The sequence below is a fragment of the Chlorocebus sabaeus genome, chromosome 28, assembly GCF_047675955.1.
Source record: "Chlorocebus sabaeus isolate Y175 chromosome 28, mChlSab1.0.hap1, whole genome shotgun sequence".
NCBI lineage: Eukaryota > Metazoa > Chordata > Mammalia > Primates > Cercopithecidae > Chlorocebus > Chlorocebus sabaeus.
In genome coordinates this window covers 8,710,398-8,727,000 of record NC_132931.1, presented here as the reverse complement: position 1 = coordinate 8,727,000, position 16,603 = coordinate 8,710,398, and the positions used below count along the sequence as shown (strand labels likewise).

At 52.0% G+C, this 16,603-nt stretch overlaps 1 protein-coding gene across 1 annotated transcript; it reads right to left on the bottom strand.

Moving 5' to 3' along the window:
* Positions 1-12,030: 12,030 nt before the first annotated feature.
* On the bottom strand, positions 12,031-13,523 carry CLDN3 (claudin 3). Its single transcript, XM_008018333.3, has one exon. It carries the CDS (start codon positions 13,079-13,081, stop codon positions 12,419-12,421), a length of 663 nt encoding a protein of 220 aa, XP_008016524.1. The 5' UTR covers positions 13,082-13,523; the 3' UTR covers positions 12,031-12,418.
* Between the last annotated feature and the right edge of the window lie 3,080 nt (positions 13,524-16,603).

Below are 16,603 nucleotides of genomic sequence, written 5' to 3'. Positions count from 1 at the left end.
CTCGGCCTCCCAGAGTGCCAACTTCATTTTTTTTGCATGTGAATATCCAGTTTTCCCAGCATTATCTGTGAAAAGATTGCCCTTTCCTCACCGAATGGTTTTGGTATCCTTATTGAAAATTATTTGACCTCATACATGAGCGTTTATTTCTGAGCTTTTAATTCTATTCCATTGGTCTATATGTCTGTCTTCATGCCAGTACCACTGTTTTGATTACTGTAACTTTGTAGTAAGTTTTGAAAGCAGAAAGTATGAGTCCTCCAACTTTGGTGTTTTTTTTTTTTTGAGACAAAGTCTCACTCTGTCACCCAGGCTGGAGCGCAGTGGCGCGATCTTAGCTCACTGCAACCTCTACCTTCCAAGTTCAAACAATTATTGTTCCTCAGCCTTCTGAGTAGCTGGGATTACAGGCTTGCGCCACCATGCCTGGCTAAGTTTTGTATTTTTAGTAGAGACAGTGTTTTACCATGTTGACCAGGCTGGTCTTGCGCTCCTGACATCAGGTGATACTCCCGCCTCGACCTCTCAAAGTTCTGGGATTACAGGCGTGAGCCACCGCGCCTGGCCTCTTACTGTTTCTGTATATGAATTTCCTGCTTCAACCAGGTTGGCCTCTGGTCACTCTTGCGTACAACATTTTTCTGCCCACCTCCTTGCTCTTGCCCATCAGTGAATCCTGCCTGGGAAGACTTCCCCTGTCAGCTCTGCCCATCTCAAACTTACTTAAGACTTAGAAACTTACTTATAGATTGGGCATGGTGGCTCACACTTGCAATTCCAGCATTTTGGGAGTCTGAGGTGGGCGGATCACTTGAGACCAGGAGTTCCAGACCAGCCTGGGCAATATGACAAAACCCTGTCTCTATTTAAAAAAATAAACTTAATTAAAAAACAAAACAAAACAAAACAAAAAACCCTAACACTGAAGCACTATTCACAATAGCAAAGGTGTGGAATCAACTTAAATGCCCACTGGTGATAGACTGAATAAAGAAAATGTGGTACATATACACCATGGAGTACTATGCAGCTTATGCATAAAAAAGAATGAGATCATGTCTTTTTCAGGAATGTGGATGGAGCTTGAGGCTATTATCCTTAGCAAAGTAACACAGGAACAGAAAACCAAATAGCATATGTTCCTGCTTGTAAGTGGGAGCTAAATGATAAGAACTTAAGAACACAAAGAGGGAAACAACAGACACCGGGGTCTACTTGAGGGTGAGGGTGGGAGGAGGGAGAGGAGCAGAAAAGACAACTATTGGGTACTGGGCTTAATACTTGGGTGATGAAATAATCTGTTCAAGAAACCCCTGTGACACGTGTTTACCTATGTAACAAACCTTCATATGTATCCCCAAACCTAAAATAAAAGTTAATAAAAAAGCCTGATCAAACTAAAAACCGGCCGGGTGTGGTGGCTCACGCCTGTAATCCCAGCACTTTGGGAGGCCGAGGTGGGCAGATCCCTTGAGGATAGGAGTTTGAGAGCAGACGGGCCAACATGATGATACACTGTCTCTACTGAAAATACAAAACATTTGGCTAGGGATGGTGGCTCACACCTGTAATCCCAGCACTTTGGGAGGCCGAGGCGGGAGGATCACCTGAGGTCAGGAGTCCGAGACTGGCCTGGCCAACATGGCAAAACACCGTCTCTACTAAAATTGCAAAAATTAGTCAGGCATGCTGGTGGACGCCTGCAATCTTAGCTTCTTGGGAGGCTGAGGCAGCAGAACTGCTTGAATCCGGGAGGTGGAGGTTGCAGTGAACCGAGATCGTGCCATTGCACTCCAGCCTGGGCGACAAGAGGTAAACTCCGTCTTAAAAAAACAAAAACAAACAAACGAAAAAACTCCAAAATTAGCTGGGCATGGGAGTGGGCGCCTGTAATCCCAGCTACTTGAGAGGCTGAGGCAGGAGAATTCCTTGAACCCGGGAGGCGAAGGTTGCAGTGAGTCAAGATTGCACCACTGCATTCTAGCCTGGGCCAGAGAGCGAGACTCCATCTCAAAGAAAAACAACCACAACAAAAAACAACCAAAAAATCAAAACCAAAATAAAAAATCCCTACTTACTCTAGGCTTAGTCTATGAAGTCTTTTTAGACTGTTACACCCCTCTATGACCTTTGAACTCTTCTGGAACCAATCTGCTATTCCTTGATTGCATGTAAGACATAATTAGTTTCTTTTCCAAACTGCATGATGGGAGTGGGCCTTGTCTTCCCTTTACAGAACATCAGCTCTGAGCAGGGCATTCTGCTAGGCTCAGGGCATACTGAGGATGACAAGATGCTTGGGGCCTCTCCCTGACAGAGCTGATGGTCTGGGGGTAGAGGAAAGATAAGCGAAGAGGTGATTCTGGACCAGTGTAACAAATGGCATCGTATGGTCCTAGATGCGACATGCACAGGAGTCAGGGAACCTTTCTCAACTGAGATGTGAAATGACCTCTTTTTTTTTTTTTTTCTTTTTTGAGACCGAGTCTCACTCTGTCACTCAGGCAGTGCAGTGGTGCAATCTCGGCTCACTGCAACCTCCGCCTCCCAGGTTCAAGCGATTCTCCTCCTCAGCCTCCCGAGTAGCTGAGATTACAGGCTCATGCCACTATGCCTGGCTAATATTTTGTATTTTTAGTAGAGATAGGGTTTCACCATGTCGGACAGGCTGGTCTCGAACTCCTGGCCTCAAGTGATTCACCTGCCTTGGCCTTCCAAAGTGCTGGGATTACAGGCGTGAGCCACCGTACCCGGCTGAATGACCCTCTTTTTTTTTTTTTTTTTTTTTTTAGCAATCTCACTCTCTGGCCTGGCTAGAGAGCAGTGGCACAATTATAGCTCACTGCAGCCGTGACCTTATATGCTCAAGCGATCCTCTCACCTCACCCTCCCAAGTAGCTAGGACTATAGGCACCTGCCACCATGCTCAGTTAATTTTTAACATTTTTTGTAGAGATGGGGGTCTCGCTATGTTGCCCCGGCTGGTCTCAAGTGATCCTCCCACCTTGGCCCCACAAAGTGCTTGTATTACAGGCATGAACCACCAGGCCCAGTCTATAAAGTGATCTCTAAGCTTGGCAAGTAGAGTGGGGTGAGGTAGGATAAACTGCCAAGAAGAGAGAACTTGTGGCCGGCCGCAATGGTTTATGCCTGTAATCCCAGCACTTTGGGAGGCCGAGGCGGGAGGATCACCTGAGATCAGGAGTTTGAGACCAGCTTGGCCAATATGGTGAAACCCCACTTCTACTAAAAATGCAAAATTTAGCCAGACCCAGTGGCACGTGCCTGTAATCCCAGCTACTCAGGAGGCTGAGGCTGGAGAATCGCTTGAACCTGGGAGGCAGAGGTTGCAGTGAGCTGAGATTGCACCACTGCACTCCAGCCTGGGGGACAGAGCGAGACTCTGTCTCAAAAAAAAGAAGAGAGGGCCGGGCATGGTGGCTCACGCCTGTAATCCCAGCACTTTCGGAGGCTGAAGTGGGCAGATCATCTGAGGTCAGGAGTTCGAGTCCAGCCTGGCCAACATGGTGAAACCCCCGTCTCTAGTAAAAAAATACAAAAATTTGCCAGGTGTGGTGGCATGCACCTGTAATCGCAGCTACTCAGGAGGCTGAGGCTGGAAAATCGCTTGAACCCGGGAGGCAGAGGTTGCAGTGAGCTGAGATTGTGCCACTGCACTCGAGCCTGGGCGACAGTGCGAGACTGTATTTTTTTTCTAGAGACAAAGAAGGGAGAACTTGTGCTGAAGCCTATGGTCCAGAGAGTGCAGGGGGAGAGTGCAGGGGGGAGAGTGCAGGGGGGAGAGTGCAGGGGGGAGAGTGCAGGGGGAGAGTGCAGGGGGGAGAGTGCAGGGGGAGAGTGCAGGGGGGAGAGTGCAGGGGGGAGAGTGCAGGGGGAGAGTGCAGGGGGCAGAGTGCAGGGGGAGAGTGCAGGGGGGAGAGTGCAGGGGGGGAGAGTGCAGGGGGGAGAGTGCAGGGGGAGAGTGCAGGGGGAGAGTGCAGGGTTTTTGAGGAGAGAAAGGATGTCAAGTGGGGTTGGACTTGGTGGCTGGGATGTGGAAGGGCAGTTTGGGCAACACGGGTGGGAACAGGCGAGCATGGCCTGTGCTCACAGGGGCTCCTAAGGCATGGCATGAAGTCTGAGTGGGATCTGGAGGGCTATCTGGGGGTAGAGGGCCTGAAGGATTTTAAGTAGGGGGGTGACGTGGTCAGACTCAGGATTGCGCTGTGACTGATGTCTTGGAAAGGGGCATAGCTGTGTTGGAAGTGTAAGGAGGGAGCCCAGAGACCCTCTCCAGGGGGTTACAGAAAGAGGGTGGTGTCCTGGCTGGAGTCGCGGCAGTGCGAGTGGAGAAGAGAGGTGGATGCATCCTGACATAAAGAGAAGGTTGACAGTTTAGGGACTGGTTATTTTATTTATTTATTTTTCTTTTTGAGACTGAGTCTCGCTCTATTACCCAGGCTGGAGTGCAGTGGCGTCAGCTTGGCTCTCTGCAATCTCTGCCTGCCGGGTTCAAGCGATCCTCCTGCCTCAACCTCCCAAGTAGCTGGAATTGTAGGCGCGTGTAATTTTTGCCCGGCTAATTTTTGTATTTTTAGTAGAAACAGAGTTTCACTATGTTGGTCAGGCTGGTCTCGAACTCCAGACCTCAGGCCCATCTCGACCTCCCAAAGTGCTGGGATTACAGGGCTGAGCCATCGTGCCCAGCACCACCTCCTTTTTTTTTTTTTTTTTTTTTGATTTTGGAGATAGGGTCTTGCTCTGTCACCCAAGCTGGGGTGCAATGGCGCGATCATGGCTCACTGTGGTCTTGACCTCCTGGGCTCAAGCAATCCTCCTACCTCACCCTCCTGAGTAGCTGGGACTACAGGTGTGCACCACCGCACCTGGCTAATTTTTGCATTTTTTATAGAGACAGGGTGTTGCTTTGTTGCCCGGTCTAGTCTTGAACTCCTGGCCTCAAGTGATCCTCCCAAAGTGCCAGGGTTACAACCGTGAGCCACTGCCAATACCCCTTCTTTTATAGTTATGAGCTAGAGGCAGCAAGTGACTTGGTCAAGGCCCCGCAGTGGGTACTGGGCGTCCGTGCTGTAGCTGTCTCCTGGCTCTGCGGCGTGTTCTTGTCTCAGCATGGGTGACCTTTCGGGCAATCCTGGTATGGGAGGGGGAAGGAAGGTACTATCTGTTCTTCCAGGCCAGCCATAGACCTTGAGGGAGCCACAATAAATGCTGTGTTTGTTTGATAAAGCAGTTGGCTTTTGGTCTGGCAGGAGGAAGAGCTGGAACAGGTGTGGCAAGAGCGGGCAGCCTGCGGCACCTCTGTGGGAGATGGGTGAGACGGCTCCAGGGCTGTGAGTTTGAAGAAACCCAGGGAGCTTCTCAGCCGTCTCTCGTGTGGCACACCCCACGGCCTGGCAGGGGACTCCCCGGGGTGTGCAGTTTGAAGAAACCTAGGGACTTTCCCACGACCTAGCCATCTCCCACACGTGGCCATCTCTCATGTGGCACCACCCCAGGGTCTGGCAGCGGGCTCCCCTGGCTTGGGGATGCTGGGGTGGGCTAAGGAGGCAGTTGATACTTGGGCCTCATAGTGCAGCTGGGAGGGATGGCGTCCAGGCTGCCCTCTTGAAGCTGATGGTAAATGAATAACCCTGCCCCTGCCTCCGCGGCTTCCCGGCTCTCTTGGTCAGGGACTGCTGGGGGTGCAGGCAGATGCAACCCCTTGGTCCTCTGCCCGTGCCTGCAAATCCCATCCCAGACAGGCCCAGAGAAACCTCCTCTCGGTTCCCTCCCCTTCATCTCCTATCCCTAAGCCCCTTCATTGTCTAAGGTGACCTCCTTCTTGAATCCTTCCTTCTCACTAAGCCCAGCCCCTTCACTGAGCCCCCTCCCATCTCTAAGCCCCCTTCTCTTTAAGCCCCCTAACCCTACCCCTTTTCCAGCCTCATCCTTTCACCCTCATTCCCTCCCTCCCTCTCTTTCTTCCCCTTCTCTTTCCCTCCCTTCTACTCTTTCTCTCTTCTTTCTCTCTCTCTCTTTCTTTCTTTCTTTTTCTTTCTTTCTTTTCTTTTCTTTCTTTCTTTCTTTTTCTTTCTTTTTCTGTCTCTCTCTCTTTCTTTATTTTTTCCTTCTCTTTTTTCTTGTCTCTTCCTCCCTCCCTTTCTTTCTTTCCTTTCTTTCTTTCTCTCTCTTTTCCTCCCTCCCTTTCTCCCTTCCTTTCTCCCTCCCTTCCTCCCTTCCTTTCTCCCTCCCTCCCTTTCTCCCTTCCTTTCTCCCTCCCTCCTTTTCTCCCTTCCTTTCTTCCTCCCTCCCTTTCTCCCTTCCTTTCTCCTTTCCTTTCTCCCTCCCTCTCTTTCTCCCTTCCTTTCTCCCTCCCTCCCTTTCTCCCTTCCTCTTTCTCTCTTTTTTCTCTCTTTCTCTCCCTCCCCATCTTTCTTTTTCTCTTTTTTCCCTTCCTTCCTCTCTCTCACTTTCACTCTCTTCTCTCTCCCCCAACTTCCCCCCCTCCTGTCCCCTTCTCTCTCCTCTCTCTCTCTCCCATCCTTCTCTCTTTCTCTTTTTTTTTTTTGAGACAGAATTTTGCTCTTGCTGCCAGGCTGGAGTACAATGGCGTGGTCTCGGCTCACTGCAACCTCCGCCTCCCAGGTTCAAGCAATTCTCCTGCCTCAGCCTCCCAAGGACCTGGGATTACAGGCGCCCACCACCACGCCCGGTTAAGTTTTATATTTTTAGTAGGATGGGATTTCACCATGTTGGCCAGGCTGGTCTCGAATTCCTGACCTCAGGTGATTCTGCCTGCCTCGGCCTCCCAAAGTGCTGGGATTACAGGCATGAGCCAACATACCCGGCCTTCCCCTCCCCTCCCCTTCCCACCCCTCCCCTCCACTCCCCTTTCCCTTCTTTGTCTTGCTGTGTCACCCAGGCTGAAGTGCAGTGGTACCATCATTGCTCACTGCAGCCTCAAACTCCTTGGCTCAAGCAATCCTCCAGGCTCAGCCTCCCTAGTAGCTGGGACTACAAGCATGCACCACCATGCCCCGGTAATTTTTAATTTTTTTATAGGGTTGGGGTCTTACTATGTTGCCCAGGCTGCCTTCATCCCCTTTCTCAAACTCTCTCCAGGACCCATCTCCATCAATCATTCCTGGTGCCTGCATAATCAGTTTCACTCTCCCTGACTCCCTCCAGAGACTAGAAGAGCAGTTCCCAAAGGGAAATCTGCTGAGGAGAGAGTAATCCAAACACCCAGTCCTTTCTTAGAATCTTACAGAGACCGACCAAGCAAAGCTACACTTACTATCATAAAGTGAAGGTACTTTTTTTTTTTTTTTTAACAGAGTCTTACTCTGTCACTCAGGCTGGGGTGCAGTGGTGTGATCTCAGCTCACTGCAAACTCCGTCTGCCGGGTTCACACCATTCACCTGCCTCAGCCTCCCAAGTAGCTGGGACTACAGGTGCCCGCCACCACTCCTGGCTAATTTTTTGTTCTTGTATTTTTAGTAGAGATGCCGTTTCACGATGTTAGCCAGGATGGTCTCAATCTCCCAACCTCATGATCTGCCCACCTTGGCCTCTCCCAAAGTGCTGGCTGCCATCTCTGCCTCCTGGGTTCAAGTGATTCTCCTGCCTCAGTTTCTGGAGTAGCTGAGTAGGTGCCAGCCACCACACCCGGCTAATTTTTTGTATTTATTTATTTATTTATTTATTTGAGATGGAGTCTCGCTCTGTCGCCCAGGCTAGAGTGCAGTGGCGCGATCTTGGCTCACTGCAAGTTCCACCTCCCGGGTTCATGCCATTCTCCTGCCTCAGCCTCCTGAGTAGCTGGGACTACAGGCGCCTGCCACCACACCCGGCTAATTTTTTCTATTTTTAGTGGAGACGGGGTTGCACTGTGTTAGCTAGGATGGTCTTGATCTCTTGAACTCGTGATCCGCCTGCTTTGGCCTCCCAAAGTGCTGGGATTATAGGCGTGAGCCACTGTGCCCGGCCAATTTTTTGTATTTTTAGTAGAGACGGCATTTCACCATGTTGGCCAGGCTGGTCTTGAACTCCTGACCTCAGGTGATCCACCTGCATTGACATCTCAAAGTATTGGGATTACAGGCATGAGCCACCACACCCAGCCTCACTTGCTATTAATAGTAACCCACTTCCTCTTCCTTGGATCATCGGGGTGACTACACATTGGTGTTTCTTACTTGGAGGGGAAATTTCTGGAGTTAAGTGGAATGTTCTGTCATGAAATCTAGGCTGTGTGCGGTGGCTCATGCCTGTTATTCCAGTACTTTCAGAGGCCGAAACAGGAGGATCACTTGAGGCCAGGGATTTGAAAGTGGCCTGGGCGACATGGTGAGACCCCATTTCTATAAAAAATACAAAAATTGGCCAGGCACAGTGGCTCATGACTGTAATCCCAGCACTTTGGGAGGCTGAGGCAGGCAGATCACCTGAGGTCAGGAGTTTGAGACTAGCCTGGCCAACATGGTGAAACCCCCTTTACTAAAAATACAAAAAATAATAAAATCAGCCGGGCATGGTGGTGGGCATATGTAATCCCAGCTACTCAGGAGGCTGAGGCAGGAGGATTGCTTGAACCCAGGAGGTGGAGGTTGCAGTGAGCCCAGATCAAGATGGCACCATTGTACTCCAGCCTGGGTGACAAGAGCAAGACTGTCTCATTAAAAAAAAAAAAAAAAAAAAAAAAAAAAATTAGCTGGACATGGTGGTGTGTGCCTGTAGTCCCAGCTAGCTGCCACAGGGATCTTTTGCCCTTTTTGCTTTAGCTTTGCTGCAGCCAAAAACGTTTTTAAAAATATTTATTTATCTTTTTTTTTTTTTTTTTTTTTGAGACAGAGTTTCGCTCTGCTGCCCAGGCTAGAGTGCAGTGGTGAGCTCTCAGCTCATTGCAACTGGTTCATCATGTTGAACAGCCTGGTCTTGAACTCCTGACATCTGGTGATCCTCCTGCCTCGGCCTCCCAAAGTGCGGGGATTACAAGCATGAACCACTGCCCCCGGCCACAATTCCCCCCTACTTTTTTTTTTTTTTTCTTGAGAGGGAGTCTTGCTTTATCGCCAGCCTGGAGTGCAGTGACACAATCTCGGCTCACTGCAACCTCCACCTCCTGGGTTCAAGTGATTCTCCTGCCTCAACCTCCTGAGTAGCTGTGACTACAGGCGTCCACCACCACACCCGGCTAATTTTTGTGTATTTTTAGTAAAGATGGGGTTTCACCATGTTGGCCAGGTTGGTCTTGATCTCAACCTTGTGATCCACCCGCCTCAGCCTCCCAAGTGATGGGATTACAGGGATGAGCCATTGTGCCCGGCCTTTTTTCTTTTTTCTTTTCTTTTTTTAGACAGAGTCTCTCTCTGTTTCCCAGGTTAGAGCGCAGTGGTGCGATCTCAGCTCACTGCAACCTCTTCCTCCTGGGTTCAAGTGATTTTCCTGCTTCAGCCTCCCAAGTAGCTGGGATTACAGGGATGTGCCACTACATCTGGCTAATTTTTAATCTTTTTGGTAGAGACAGCGTTTCACCATGTTGGCCAGGCTGGTCTCGAACTCCTGACCTCAAGTAAGCCTCCCAAAGTGCTGGGACTACAGTGCCCACCACCACGCCTGGTTAATTTTTGTATTTTTAGTAGAGCTGGGGTTTCACTATGTTGGCCAGGCTTGTCTTAAACTCCTGGGCTCAAGCTACCCCCGAACGTGGCCTAGCCTCGGTCTCCCAAAGTGCTGGGGTTACAAGCGTGAGCCACTGCTCCCAGCCACAATTCCTTTTCTATGCAAATCTCTTGCACACATTGTCTACAGCTCCCCGTTTCAACTCTCGCCTCCCACTCCCTTTTCCATCTAGTGTTTCCGTTTCCATGCCTCTCGCTAAGGCCACCAATGACCACCTGGCTACTGTGAATTCCGCGGCTATTCCTCAGGTCTCATCTTGCCTGACCACTCCTGCAGCCTCAGACACTGTTGCCCACGCCCACCTCCTTGAAACTCTTTTTGTTCTGTGAGTTTCTAGACTGACTTCTTCCCCTACCCTGGTTTCGGTTGCCATCCCTATGCTAACGACTTCCAGGTTTACGAGATCTCTAGACGTCATCCTACTTCCTGGACGTCTCTGCCAGGACGTTCTCCAGGCTTGCCAAACTCTACATTTATTTTTATTTATTTATTTATTTATTTATTTTTATTTTTATTTTTTTTTGAGACAAGATCTCACTCTGTCGCCCAGGCTGGATTGCAGTGGTGCAGTCTTGACTCGCTGCAGCCTGAATCTCCTGGTCTCAAGTAAACCTCTCACCTCAACCTCCCATGTAGCTGGGATTACAGGCATGCACCACCACATCTAGCTAATTTTTAAATTTTTTGTAGAAATGCGGTCTCACTATGCTACCCAGGCTGGTCTCAGACTCCTAGGCTCCAGTTACCCTCCAGCCTTGGCCTCCCGAAGTGCTGGGATTACAGGCCTGAGCCACCACGTCCCGGCCTCACCAAACTCTATACACTCAAAATGGAACCCATCATCTTCCCTGAGAAACTTGGTCTTCTATTTTGGTAAATGTACCACTATCCGATCAGTGACCTAAGGTGGAAACTCCCAGATTCCAGTCTTCTTTGCTAGATTCTCACCTCTCTCACCCTGCATAACCAAATGGCTCCCGGGTCCTGCCCACTTTAACAACACCCTTCAGGTTCTGTCCCCACTCCCTGCCCCTGCCTAATTTCTGACCACCATCATTTCACTCCAAGATGGCGGCATATCCTGTTAGGTGGTTCCCCTCCTTTATCGTTCTCCTTGAGTCGCAGTTCCGCAGGGGCTGCTGGAGAGGTTAAAAGTATGTGACCAGGTACTTCCCCTTTCATGACTCCTTACACCCAGAGTACGTTTCAAAGTTCGTAATCCCACATACAGGACTCTCCACGACTTGGCCTCTGCTGGACTCCTGGGCTTCATTGATACTTCCTGTCTCCGGTTGTGTTCCATCCAGTCATTTGAATCTCGCCCCCACCAAGTCGCCCTGCCTGGGCTTAGGCCCCTTTTGCTGCCTGAATCTCCTGTGTTTTCTCCAAGGCACCAGTGCCTCTCCACACTGTTTACCTCAACCACACCTCTGGGGTGTGTGTGTGTGTGTGTGTTTTGTCGTTGTGTTTTTGAGACAGGGTTTCACTCTGTTGGCTCCAGCTGGAGTGCAGTGGCACAATCATAGCTCAGGTAGCCTCGACCATCCTCCTGCTTCAGCCTCCTGAATAGCTGGGACCACAGGTGTATGCCATCATACCCAGCCATATATATATACACACACATATATATATATATATGTATATATATATTTTTTTTTTGGTAGAGATGGGGTCTTGCTATGCAGCCCAGGTTGGTCTCGAACTCCTGGGCTCAAGCGAGCCTCCCACCTCGTCCTCTGGGAGTGAGCCAGCGAGCACCGGCCTCAAGCCCCTCTGAGATGCGCCTTCTAAGTCCTCTCTCTTTCCCTCCCTTGAGGTTCCTAGGAAGGAGATAGGGCCCCTTTCTCATCTCTCCCCCAGGTGAGAAGATTTGGCCCGATTTTACTTTTGGTAGCGTGTTTTATCCAAACAATAGGTCTTTTTGTTTTCTTTTTTCCAGTAGGAAATGGCAGTACGGAATGCACTCTTTCACAAGGCGCACGGGAGATTCCCAATGTGTGGGGTATTGTCGGCTCCCAGCACAGACCCACGGGCACATCTCTGCCACCTTCCCCCTCCCATCCCGAGCCATGAATAAGTGGGGTATTGTCGGCTCCCAGCACAGACCTAGGGGCGGGAAGTGCGCATGCCTGCTTCCTAGATTGGACCTTGGCTTTGGCCGCACAGGCTGCCTTGCGAATCCCCCGGGAGCGGGCGAGTGACCACTCCGTGATCACCGAGCTCAGTTTACAACCCCCCACCTTCCCTCTAAGCTCCGTCTGGGAGAGCGAGATCCAGCCAAGGCCGCCCCGAGGGGGCGCTCTGCAGGGAGGTGGGGGCGCTCGGAACAAGGAGGCTCCAGCGAGTGCAAAACGAAAGGCTTTTATTGAAAAATATCAAGTGCCCCCTTTCATGGCTGCCGGTCCCTGCCCAGCGCGAGCATGGGGGCAGCGGCCCGATGGGGCTCGACGGGGCGGTCAAGTATTGGCGGGCACCCAGGCCCCCTGCTCCAGAATGGTGAGGTTTCACAGTCCATGCAGGTTGGTCCCTGGGCCCGGAAGTCGACTCCCTGGCCCGAAAATTGGTGGCTGCTGGGGAAGAGTTCTCGAGCCGCCCCCTCCCAGTCCTGCGCGGGAGGGAGCTTCCTGGCATCTGGGAGTGGGCTGGCCTCCGAGGCAAGGCTGCATGCTGGATGGCCTGGTGCGCGCTCCAGCTCGCGGTGGTGAAGGTGGGGGGTCTCCCTGCGTCTGTCCCTTAGACATAGTCCTTGCGGTCGTAGGCTGTGCCCATGCTGGCTCCCGGGCCGGTGGAGCGCGGCGCGGAGTAGACGACCTTGGTGGGCATGTACTTCTTCTCGCGCGGGGGGCACGAGCAACAGAGCAGCGCGCCCCCCAGCAGCTGCAGCGCCGCGGCCGCCCAGCCCACGTACAGGCTCGTGCCCATCTCGCGCTTCTGCGCCTCAGGCACCACGGGGTTGTAGAATTCCCGGATAATGGTGTTGGCCGACCAGGACACCGGCACGAGGGTGAGCAGGGCGGCCAGAAGGAACAGCACGCCCGCCACGATAGTGATCTTGGCCTTGGCCGTGTCGTCCTGCACGCAGTTGGTGCACTGGGCGCCCACCAACGCCACTAGCAGCCCGAAGGCGGCCAGCAGGATGGCCACTATGATGAGGGCGCGGGCCGCCTGCAGGTCCTGCGGCAGCGCCAACAGCGAGTCGTACACCTTGCACTGCATCTGGCCGGTGCTCTGCACCACGCAGTTCATCCACAGGCCCTCCCAGATGGTCTGCGACGTGATGATGTTGCTGCCGATGAAGGCCGTCACGCGCCACATGGGCAGCGCGCAGCACACGATGGTGCCCAGCCAGCCCAGCACGGCCAGCGCGGTGCCCGTGATCTCCAGGCCCATGGACATGGCTGCCGCGGCAAAGCCTGCTTCACTGGGTGGCTCTGGGTGCGGGGAGACTAGGGGCCGGGGCCGCTGGGCCTGGCGGGAGCTGCGGCGCCCCGACGGACAGACGGACGGACGGACGGACTCACCGACGGCGCGCGCTAACGGCTGGGCTCCACACACTAGCGCCGCGGCTGCGCCTGCACCTGCCTGTGGCTTTGTGGGCGGGCGGCGGCGACTGGGCTGGCCCTGGGCTGGGGCCGGTGCGTCTTAGCTAAGTGCCCAGCGCTCCGTTGGGGGCGGGAGGGGCGGAGCAGCGCTCTCCAGGGCCTGGGGACAGTGACGTGGCCCCTGCCTCCCACCTTCACCGAGCGTCCTGGGAGGAAGGACTTGGCCCCGCGCAGGCCACAACGCCGAGGTAGGGGAGTTGCCAAGGAAGGGCGGGACCTGCCACCGCCCCCGGCCCTCGGCCCTCGGTCCTTGTCCCTCTCTGCTCGGGAATGAATTCGCCAGGGTAAAAACGAGGATGAGATGCGTCAGGGGCTTGGGGTGCAAATCCCAAAGAATTTGACAGGGCTTCTCCCTCCTCACCACTTTGGGCTCTTTTGGCACTGGCCGCGTGGGGATGGGGGCGCTGCCAATCACCCCGGAACAGCGGGGCGGGGAGGGCCACGGTGGGCGTGGCCGCGGCTGTTTGCAGGAGCCGCGCACCTGCTGCTCTGCTCGTCCGGCACACACGTCGCACAGGCTCGGCCTGAGTCCGGGCGGTGGGGTTGTCCAGCCCAGGAGGTGCTGGGCCCAGAAGCCAGGGACTGCCTGCAAAGGTACCCAAAAGGTGCCTTTAAGCCTAACTAAGCTCAAATTCCTCTCCAGCTCTCCCTCCAGTTCCCATCGCTGGCCGTGAGCCTGCATGACTTTAGCTAAGCTGCTCTCCCCTCCCAGGAGTCCCCCCTCCTCCCATTGAATCCTCTCCCCTTTCCGAGCCTTGTCCTCCCTCCCTTTGAGCCCTAGTCAGGGCTGAGGTACACCTTAATGAAATGGTGGTGAAAGATTCGATCTCGGCAAAAGTGGGAAGTCAGACCGGACAGAGTACAGTGGTGGCTCACTCCGTCTCTACAAAAAATTTAAAAACTAGCCAGGTGTGATGACGTGTGCCTGTAGTCCCAGCTACTACTCCGGAGGCTCAGGCAGGAGGATTACTTGAGCCCAGGAGTTCGAGGCTGCAGTGAGCTGTGATCGCACCACCGCACTCCAGCCTGGGCATCAGAGCAGACCCTGTCTTTAAAAAAAAAAAAAAAAAAAAAAAAAAAAAAGTTGGGAAGTCAGAAACACTACCCTTAAAGCCCTGGCTCACACACCTGGACAATCGTTCCCCCTTCTTCACCAAGCTCAGAGCCCTTCAGACTTGGCCTTGGAGATTCAGCCTGGGCTGTTCCTAACCCCATCCCCTCTCTTCCCCTCAGGGCAGCTCTTGCATACCACATGCCCCTGCCTCAGGGTTCCTGCACTTGCTGCCCCCTGTACATGGAACATGCCTGCAGACATCCACATGGCTTACTCCTAACTGCCTTCAGGTTTTGCTCTCAGTGAGTCTTTCCCTGACCACCCTATTTAAAATTGGGGCGCGGTGGCTCAAGCCTGTAATCCCAGCACTTTGGGAGGCTGAGACGGGTGGATCACTTGAGGTCAGGAGTTCGAGGCCAGCCTGGCCAACATGGCGAAACCCTGTCTCTACTAAAAATACAAAAATTAGCCAGGTGTGGTGGTATACGCCTGTAATCCCAGCTACTCGGGAGGCTGAGGCAAGAGAATCGCTTGAACCCAGGAGGTGGAGGTTGCAGTGAGCTGAGATCACACCCCTGCATTCTGCCTGGGCAACACAGCCAGACTCTGTCTTGAAATAAAATAAAATAAAATAAATAAAATAAATAATAAAATAAAATAAAATAAAATAAAATAAATAGCAGTTTCTTACCCCACAATGGCCTGTCTCCCTTTAATACTTTTTTTTTTTTTTTGAGACAGAGTCTGGTGCTGTCACCCAGGCTGGAGTGCAGTGGCGGATCTTGGCTCACTGCAAGCTCCGCCTCCCGGGTTCAGGCCATTCTCTTGCCTCAGCCTCCCAATTTGCTGGGACTACAGGCGCCCGCCACCGCGCCCGGCTAATTTTTTGTATTTTTAGTAGAGACGGGGTTTCACCGTGGTCTCGATCTCCTGACCTTGTGATCCGCCCACCTCGGCCTCCCAAAGTGCTGGGATTACAGGCATGAGCCACTGCGCCCAGCCCCTTTAATACTTTATATTCTGCTTAGCATTTAACACTATCGGACAATATTCTATATTTTTCTTATTTACGTTTCATTGTACTTAAAAAAATTTTAAATTGGCAATGATTGTACATACATGTGGCACACATAGTGATGTTTTAATACATAGAATGTATAGTAATCAGATCAGGGTAATTGGCATATTCGTCATCTCAAACTTTTATTTTTTTGTGTTGGGAACGTTCAATGACTTATTCATATATTTATTTTAGAGACAGTGTCTTGCTCTGTCACCTAGGCTGGGGTACAGTGGTTCTATCATAGCTCACTGCAGTCTTGAATTCTTGGGCTTAAGCAATCTTCCAGCTTTAGCCTCCCAAGTATCTGGGACTACAGGCACACACCACCAAGCCCACCTAATTGTTTCATTTTTTTGTAGAGATGGGGTCTCACTGTGTTGCCCAGGCGGGCCTTGAACTCCTGGTCTCAAGCGATCCCCCCACCTTGGCATCCCGAAGTGCTAGGATTACAGGTGTGAGCCACCACACCCAGCCTTTTTTTTTTTTTTTTTTTAGACAGAATCTCGCTCTGTCAACCAGGCTGGAGTGCAGGCTGGAGTGCGATCTCAGCTCCCTGCAACCTCCACCTCCTGGGTTCAAGCAATTCTTCTGCCTCAGCCTCCTGAGTAGCTGAGACTATGGGCATGTGCCACCACGCCCAGCTAATTTTTGTATTTTTAGAAGAGACAAGGTTTCACCATATTGGCCAGGTGGTCTCGAACTCCTGACCTCATGATCTGCCTGCCTCGGCCTCCCAAAGTGCTGGGATTACAGGTGTGAACCACTGCGCCCAGCCTGTTTTTAAATTGTTTCTTTCTGTTCCAGTATGTCAACTCCATTGGGACATCTATAGTGTCCCAGAAAAGGCAAGAATTTTGCTGGTTTTATTCACTGCTGCATTCCCATTGCCTAGAATGGCGTTGGGTACTGAAGAGAGAGTCGATTGAGTGACTTGAGTGAAGGGAAGACTTTCTCATGTTCCTACAACGTTACCTACCCAGGCTTTCCTACTGGCATAAATGACTGATAAAGGGGTGCTACTGTGCTGAGCCAAGGGGGCTTGGTCATCTTGTAGGAGTCAAGGGCTCTTCCAGAGAGAAGAGAGACCCACTGAGCTGGGCCTTGGGGTTTTTCGGGGTTGCCTCCATATCTCAAATCACAGGTGTGCAGCCTGTGCCCTCTTCTGTAAACGTCCAAGCCTTGGAGTGATAGAAGAGCAA

Bases quoted from the DNA above. Each gene is read 5' to 3' on its own strand.
- CLDN3 (XM_008018333.3), bottom strand. From the start codon at position 13,081: ATGTCCATGGGCCTGGAGATCACGGGCACCGCGCTGGCCGTGCTGGGC.